The 8,557-nt window shown below is 41.5% G+C and overlaps 1 gene segment (V, D, J or C); it reads left to right on the forward strand.

The window, feature by feature from the left end:
* Positions 1-8,057: 8,057 nt before the first annotated feature.
* LOC131906319 (immunoglobulin kappa variable 1-16-like) lies at positions 8,058-8,557 on the forward strand. The segment is given in 2 exon segments: positions 8,058-8,112; positions 8,235-8,557. Coding segments are annotated over 2 exon segments (378 nt in total).

The raw sequence follows: 8,557 nt of genomic DNA on the forward strand, positions 1-8,557 counted from the left end.
ACCCACATGGAAGTAGAAGTGAGAGGCTGAGCTGGCCAAACTGCTCCTCCTCATGAATCACTGAAACTGTTTCTCAGATGTCAAAAGATTTTTAGCAAAGTTCTTGGAGAGTCATTGTTTTGATAAAAGAGGTTAAACAGTACCCTAACTAACTTCCTTCCTCTTCATCTCCAGCACTACAGAGTACCAATGCCTTTTCTGCCTTAATAGAGGACACAGCCATTCCCTGTGAGGAGTCTGAGTTGTATTCCCAGCTTGGACTCATATACAACAGTAGAAATTACTGTGAACTGTAGCTAGAATTTTCCTGTGTCTCAGCCTGCAGGTGGTCAGGAGAAATCTCTCCCACTCACCAGTCTTGCACCCTCTTGGACCCAAGTAAACACACAGAGGCTTATGTTATTTATGAACTGTATAGCTATTTGCTCAAGCTTATTACTGACTAGCTCTTACACTTAAATTAACCCATAATTCTTATTTATGTTTAGCCACGTGCTTGGTACCTTTTCCCAGTTTTGCCTTCACATCTTGCTTCTCATGGTGGGGGCTGGCAGCGTCTCCTTATTCAGCCTTCCTGTTCTTAGAATTCTCTCTCTCTCTCTTTTTTTTTTTTTTGTCCCACCTATACTATTCTTCCTGCCTGGCTACTGGCCAATCAGAGTTTTATTTATCAATCAATTAGAGCAACACATTCACAGCATACAGATATCCACAGCAGTAAACATTCCACCATACATTACTTAAATACAGAAAATTAGTTTCTAAGTGCCAGTAGTTAAAGGGCAGAGAAATCTTACCGAGAGAAGCAGACAGCAGAAAGCATTCCTGGATTTCTCCCAAAACTAGTGCACAAGTGTCAGAGAATGGGGAAGGCTGTCTAACCATGATCCTCTGCTATGTCTTGAAATTCCAGCAGTGTGTACTGATGCTCTCAGCTGTCTGAAGCACTCTACATATAATTCTAATGGCTCATATGTCCTCTGGTCTGCTCACAAAAATCAAATAATATTGAACCATACTTTTATGACTTTTAATCCCACCACATGAAGTAGAATACAGATTTGTCTATATGACATTGTACAGGTTGTAAGGGTTGTCTTAACATGATCTCATAATTGAATTTAATGAAGAATTATTATTCCAGAGCATAGTTTTAGAAACACACAAACATGGTGGTGGTGGCGGCACATCCTTTTAATCCCAGTACTTGGGAGGCCCAAGTAGGAAGATCTCTGTGAGTTCAAGGCTAGCCTGGTCTACAGAGAGAGTTCCAGGACAGCTAAGGCTATACAGAGAAACCCTGTCTCAACAACCCCTCCAAAATAAGAACAACAATAAAAGAACAGTGATCTATCCTTTTTTTCTTTATAATTTATTTCAGTTGAGAAATCTTGTGTGGGTAAGATCTAATACTTGTCTCTTTTTGATGTTCCATTCATCAGGGCGTTGGGTGGTGGTCTGTGAGATCTCAGCAGGTGTACACAGGGAAGCTGTGAAACTGTAGCTGGTGTTCTGTTGCAGTGCTATGGATGACCATGAGTATTGGGTATGGGATAATAGAGAGAGTGGGGAAGATCTGAGGGCCCTATGTGACTTTTAAAACATAAAAATCCCGCATAATTGTTCCTACCTAAATTATTGCATCTGCTAGGATATTTACATATTACTCCACAGGGAGGAACTTCCTTTGCTGGTCAGAGATAAGAGTTCATCAGTACTCTTGCCTTGACTCTTCAGTTTCCTAAATTTATCTTCTCACAATGAGGTGCCCTCTTCTGTTCCTGGGGTCGATAATACAACGGATTCCTGGTAAGGAAAGAAAGGGGATACAATAGGAAAATGTATGGAGTATGAGCTCTATGACAGCTGCAGTCCAAGTGTTTTTGCCCACATATGGCAGGCCCTGCCTTCTATGGTGTAAATGTGAGGTTTAGCTCTGTAAAAGTGGGATGTCAGATGAGACAGTATCTGTGATTCTGGGAAAATTTTGACACACATGGAATTGAATGTTCTGGGCCACAATACCTTGAGACTTTTAAGTTTGTTAATTTAGTGTGATGATAAGATTTACGCATCAAAATCCTATCAGAAAAATAGAAAATTAAGATAATTTATTTGTAGGAAAAAGCAAATCAGAAAACTAGATGGGTTATGGTAAGTGAGATTATGGTGAGACCATGGTAGGCATACAGTCTGGTACTGTTTAATACTCTCCCTATAGCTTACATATTTTGATGGTAACATTAGGGAATTGGGATTACACTATGAAACAATATGAAAACTGGCATTTATTTATTAGAAATAAACACAAAGTTGATTGCTTGGATTTGTATATTATATGACCTGATATAAAGGCAGACCCAGATGAGAGGTGCATTAGGCAAGATTCCAATTCTACAGTTTGACCTGATGATTAGGGAAAATAGTGTCAGATTGCAATGTGGGTCAAATCACATATTCTTAATTGCCTCAGGAGAGTATAAATGAGCACCTGAGATTAACTATGTTCCCGTAACATATTGGAATGACTTGAGAGGAAATTGTAGTTGATTTTTTTTTTTTACTCGTTGGCTCTTTTGAGGATCCCACCACCCAGCTCCCAATGAATCACATGGAGACTTATTATTACTTATAAATGCCTGGTCTTAGCTTGGCTTGTTGCTAGCCAGCTTTTCTTAACTTAAATTATACCATCTACCGTCTGTCTATGGGCTTTTTCCTTTTCTTACCTCTGTATATCTTACTTTCATTCTTACTCCATGGCTGGCTGTGAGGCTGTTTGCCTGGCCCCTAGCATTCTCCTCCTCATGCTCCCAGATCCTTTCCCCCCAGATTTCTCCTTTTATTTATTCTCTCTGCCTGACAACTCCACCATTCCTTTCTCCTAACTTGCTATTGGCCATTCAGCTCTCTACTAGAACAGTGAAGTGTTTTAGACAGGCAAAGTAACACAGCTTCACAAAGTTAAACAAATGTAACATAAAAGAATGCAACACATCATTGCATCATTAAAACAAATGTTCCACAACATAAACAAATGTAACACAGTTTAAAATAATATTTCACAACAGGAAATAGTCATTCAGAAAAGGGTATGCACTTAAGAAAACTTGATCTTTAGAATATGCAGTACAAGTACTAAAAACTGTGAGCGCTATGTATATATATATCACTCTTAGCAAAACACTGTGAAAGGGTCAGGGTTAAAAAGTTAAGAATCTTGAAGACTGTACTGTACATCTGTAACCTAGAAAGGCAATAATATTTCTCAGAGAAGACCACAAAAAATTTCTTGATAAAAGTCCAGGCTGGCTGCAGGCATCCACTAGTCTGCCTGGTGCCTTGTGGTTCTGGGTGGGTGGGTGCCATTATGTTGAGCAAATATATGCTGCAGAAAAGAGGGTGGGGAAGAGAAGCAGAATGGTTCATGTGATATGGAGAGAGACAGCAAAACGCCTGCTTACCACCTGGGGCCAGGGTGATGTCTGGGCCTGGGTTGCTGTGGAGGGTCCATGGCTCCACAGCGGTCACGGTCTGAGTTGATGTCTGTGGTTCCTGTTACCATGGAGGACCATGTAGATACTTAGAGTCTGGTCAGCCACCTGAGGCCATGTTGGTATCTGAGGACCTTGCTGCTGCCAGTGCCATACTACCTGGGTGGCCTGTGCTGCCACCAGAGCCATAGTGATATCTGGGACCTAGCCTCTGTTGAGGGCCTTGTCTTGGTCCCTGTTCCTGATGCTTCTGGGGTCTGTTTTGATGTCAATTGCCCATGTTACCTCAGGGGTTCATAGGAATCATTCATGTTGAAACCTGAGTGCCATGCTGAGCTGGCTTGCATCTCACTTGGCACTAGGGTAGTTAGACCTAGAAGCCGGAGAGCTGGTCCCACTCTTTACCACAGGTAGTTAGACCTAGAAGCAGGGAGAGCTGGCACTGATGGCATAGGTGAGGAGAAATGGCTCTGCACCTTTCCTGAGGGGGGCAGTCTCAGTGGCAAGGACTGACCAGCTTGGCTACCACTCAGACCCACATCTTGGGTCTTGGGTTGGCCTACTCTAGTATCTAACCAATCTATGACCTATTGGAGAGCACCAAGGGATTGGTCCTGCAGAGTGATAGCTACAGGATCTCCATGACTCTGGACAACAGCAGGATATCAGAGAGGAGTTTTGGTGAGGATCCAGTGATGATGGTGTCCCAGAGGTCCAAACTCACTGCAATGAACATTTGTCGGTGGGACTGATTGGACAAAAGAGTATACTGTGTGACACACCAGAGCTCCCAATGCTGTTGGAGAGATGGGAAAGATGGAGGCATGAGGTCACTTTTTTGTTTGTTTTTAAGCAATTTTTTCTTTGAGAGGGCAGTGTAGGGGTGGTGGGAGGCAATGGAGGGATTAGGAGGTGAACAGGATGGAGGTGCATGATGTGAAATTCCCAATGAATCAATATAGAATTATGCTATTAGAAAAAGAATTTCTCAGTAGAAGTCAAGCCTGGCTTTCAGGGCTTAGAATGTGTCTACTCAGTGAAGGAAGCTCATGCTCCTGTGAAAACTCAGTCAGAGGCTTTTCCCAGTAGATTCCATCTGCCTGAGCAAGAATCTATGTGAACACTAAATTCCTCCAATTGTAAAACAGACCAAGATGACATAAGAGCTTTTGGCCACCTGTAGAAGCAATTAAACTCAAGGATAAGTTGTGGAATTCCTGCAGACTCCAGTGAATGGAATCTAATGCTAAAATTTATTCTTCCAAGAAATCACCATATTCCCTGATTAATGGGCACTATTTCCCACAATTCTATCCTTTCCATTATTACAAACACTCTGTATAGTTCAACCCCCTCTCCCCCTACTAGAACAACATATTGATTATATTGATCTCACCAACATACTTCAGGATCTCTATATTATCTCAAAATCATAATGCAATCACACCTGTCAAGTACTTTTCATATGTAACTTTCAGTTTCTAAGTTCTAGAGACTAAACTTGGATAGTTACGGTAAGGTTCAGTGAGATCTATTATCCCTCAACCAAAAGCTAGTATAATCTCCTTAAAACTTGATATTTCTAAGTAATAAAAAGTCAGAAGTACTATTTATGAAGAAACAGAGGAGGAAGATACCCAAATATCAAAGCTTACAGGTATTCATTCAGTATGTATGAGTTAGAGATTTCTAAGAAGTTGTTGGATTTATTTTAAGAAGACATAAATCTATGCTCACTACTGTACCATCAACACATATTTTCCTTGGAAGTTATAACCCCAAAACAAAATCATTTATGACTTAATCCAATCTAAAGGCCATTGGTAAAGGTAAGTTGAATGTTTCTACAATTCCCTTCTTATTTGCACATATCATTAAAGGAGGTGTTATAAGAATTCAGATGCCAGATTCCCTACATAATAATGATGTGGTTATTGTTTTAGGTTGAGAGGAACTATCATCCTCCTGTTATCATCTATTGAAAGTGTCCCAAACAAGGCTTCCTAAGATCGTGGGGCTATCATGTGAGAAGGTAGAACTGTCTTCCAAGCCTCAAAGATCAAAGAGAGGCTGTAACATGAATTGCTAAATGGTCTTATTAATAAAAAAAAACAACAACCTGGAGACAGGTGTTGGGATGAAAGCTAAAAGATCAGAGAGCAAATCAACCATGTCTTACCTCGAGGAAATCCTCAGCCCAAGAGCATCAAAAGGGAGTTTCTGTTTCCTCAGATGGAAAGCCTCTGAGTCCTCACTTGAAAGGGTCTTATTTGAGCTGCCTAAAAGCTTCTAGTTCTTGGTCCTCATGCTTTATACAGCTTTCTGTGTCCTGCCATATTACTTCTTGGGACTAAAGGCATGTGTGCCACCACTGCCTGGCTCTTTTTCCAGTGTGGCCTTAACTTACAGAGATCCAGATGGATCTCTGCCTCCCAAGTGATAGAATTAAAGGCATGTGTGCCACCACTGTCTGCTTCTATGTCTAATATAGTGGTTAGCTCTGTCCTTTGATTCCCAGATAAGGTTTATTGGGTATTGGTGAAATTATTTAGGCCACTCCACGTAGTTAAAAGGAGATTTATTTAATGGTGTAACTTACAAATTAAGGGATAGGTAGGTCGCGGGGTCTGGGGAAGGTGTATCACAGTCCAGCGGTGTTCTCTGGAGCTCTGCTTTGCCCACCTCCACCATCCAGGGTCCTGGAACCAAGAGAGCTTTCGCCGATCCCGATCTCGGGTCCCCAGGCGCCTCCCTTGGCCCCGCCTTGTAGGCGTGACAGTTGCCGAAGTCTCAATGGGGGTTGGAACTTCCAGAACAAAGCTGGAATGGCTACCTACTACAATTGGGGTGCACAATACATTGGGGGACACAATATATCACCTCAAGAGGCAGAGGTACAGCTGGTAGAGATCAACAGAAAGAGAGTGAAGTGAAGAGGCGGGGAAGCCAGTATTACTATTGATCCACCAAAAGCTGCTGTGTGGTACTCCAGATGGGGATTGTGTCCTGTATCTTGATGAAGCTGCTTTAATTTTAGGTTTTGTTCACACCCATCACTTTAGGCCAGATTCTTGAAAATCAGCCAGGTCAGGTGTGAGAGTACATCTCCCACCTTTTGAAGGGTTATTAGGAGGAGGAGAGAGGGATAGGAAAATATCAGATAGAAAGAGACACCTAGCCGATGAGAAGAAAGACAGAAACACAGGATAGCTTCAGGAGAGCCTGGATCAGTACCCAACAGCCTTATTCTTTATTAAAAAGGGCTTTTTATGACATACCAAAGGGAGAAGCAAAAGACTTCCCCCTTGCAAAATCAAAGCACACCGTACGGCCAAGTGTAGACCCTTCCAAACTCTTGGTAACTACACCCGTGGTCAAATCATCCCATTACACAGCCGAGTAGAGCAAGCTCAGATTCTCCTAGATAGCCGATCTTCTAGATAGCCTCTGTGGAATCCACAGTCAGGCTCAGGCTGCAACACTGTCTAGCCTTTCACAGTTATGTTTCTAAAAGACCCTTTGGATCCTCAGGCTCCAGGACAAGGGTACTGAAGACTGAATAGACTCTACTTCTGATGGGAAATAAGCCTGGATGCCAAGGTGAGAACATAGATGTGTGGTTTGGGGTATTCAAATATTTGTGTTATAAGGATGCACAAACATTTCTGCTTCTTAGCTTGTTTAGAGATGGAGACACACTTGCAGACAGTGAGGATGCCACCTAAATTAGGATAATATCTCCAGTTACTGCTCAAGAGTGAAGGTGAAAATGTCATTTGTAATACACAGCAGAGCCATGTATTGAGTAGTAATGTTTTCTGTTATAGTGTTCAAGTCTGTCATCACTAGTCAATACTTTATGAAGAGGAATTGAGGGAAATTGAAGCAAATGGTAGGAAAGAGGAGATATGGAGGATCTCAGAGAAAAAGATGCAACCTCTTTAGTATGAAAGTACTTCCATTTTCATAAGGGGTTAGACCTCCAAGTAAACAGATTTTGGGGGTCAAGTTGTTATATGTGCACCTACTGTATAATTGCTCTCTTTGTCCCATAGTAAGTATGGTTAGAGCTGTAAAATCTTATTTTTAAATCATTAAAATGATCCTATGATCCTGATAAATTGTCCTTTTGATTTAAATAAATGACTACTTCAAACTCACGAACATTTCACAATGAAATCACAAAGTATTTTTCAACCAATCAGAAATATTTGAGTGAGTTAAGGATTTAATAGTCCCTTCTCTGTTGTATATTTTCTCAAAGCAGGATATTTGTCTATATTACCCCAAGGTGTCTTTGAAATATATTATTCAAAATAGAGGTGCTATACATTAGAAATGTCATGTACAATTTTAAAATTGAAAAAGAAGCCTCTGATATGATCTAATCTTCTACATTTGGGAACCCAGGACTTGTGCTCAGTTGCTGAGATAAGCAAGTCTTTCAGCTGTGCACATCCTAACTGGTTCTCAGTGATTTGCATGCACTCACTGCACAGCCTTGAGGACTTCTTCATATACCAGCCATACCCTGTACAGTTGTCATTGCAGTCAGGACTCAGCATGAACATGAGGGCCTCTGCTCAGCTCCTTGGGCTCCTGCTGCTCTGTCTTCCAGGTAAAAAAGGACTAAAATGGGAATTTCACTGTTACACTGTGATTAGTGTTGACTGGCATTTGGGGGAGGTCCTTTTGTATAATGATTTACTATGTGGTTATTTATTATGTCTCCACTCCTAGGTGCCAGATGTGACATCCAGATGACCCAGTCTCCATCCTCTCTATCTGCATCTCTGAGAGACAGAATCACTCTCACTTGCCGGGCTAGTCAGGACATTAGCAGTAATTTAATCTGGTTCCAGCAGAAACCAGGAAAATCTCCTAAGCAACTGATTTATGGTGCATCCAACTTGGCAGATGGGGTCTCATCGAGGTTCAGTGGCAGTGGGTCTGGGACAGATTATTCTCTCAGCATCAGCAGCCTAGAGTCTGAAGATATAGCAAAGTATTTCTGTGCACAGGATGCTCAGTTTCCTCCCACAGTGATACAAGTCATAACATAA

Source organism: Peromyscus eremicus, chromosome 3 (genome assembly GCF_949786415.1).
Source record: "Peromyscus eremicus chromosome 3, PerEre_H2_v1, whole genome shotgun sequence".
Lineage (NCBI taxonomy): Eukaryota > Metazoa > Chordata > Mammalia > Rodentia > Cricetidae > Peromyscus > Peromyscus eremicus.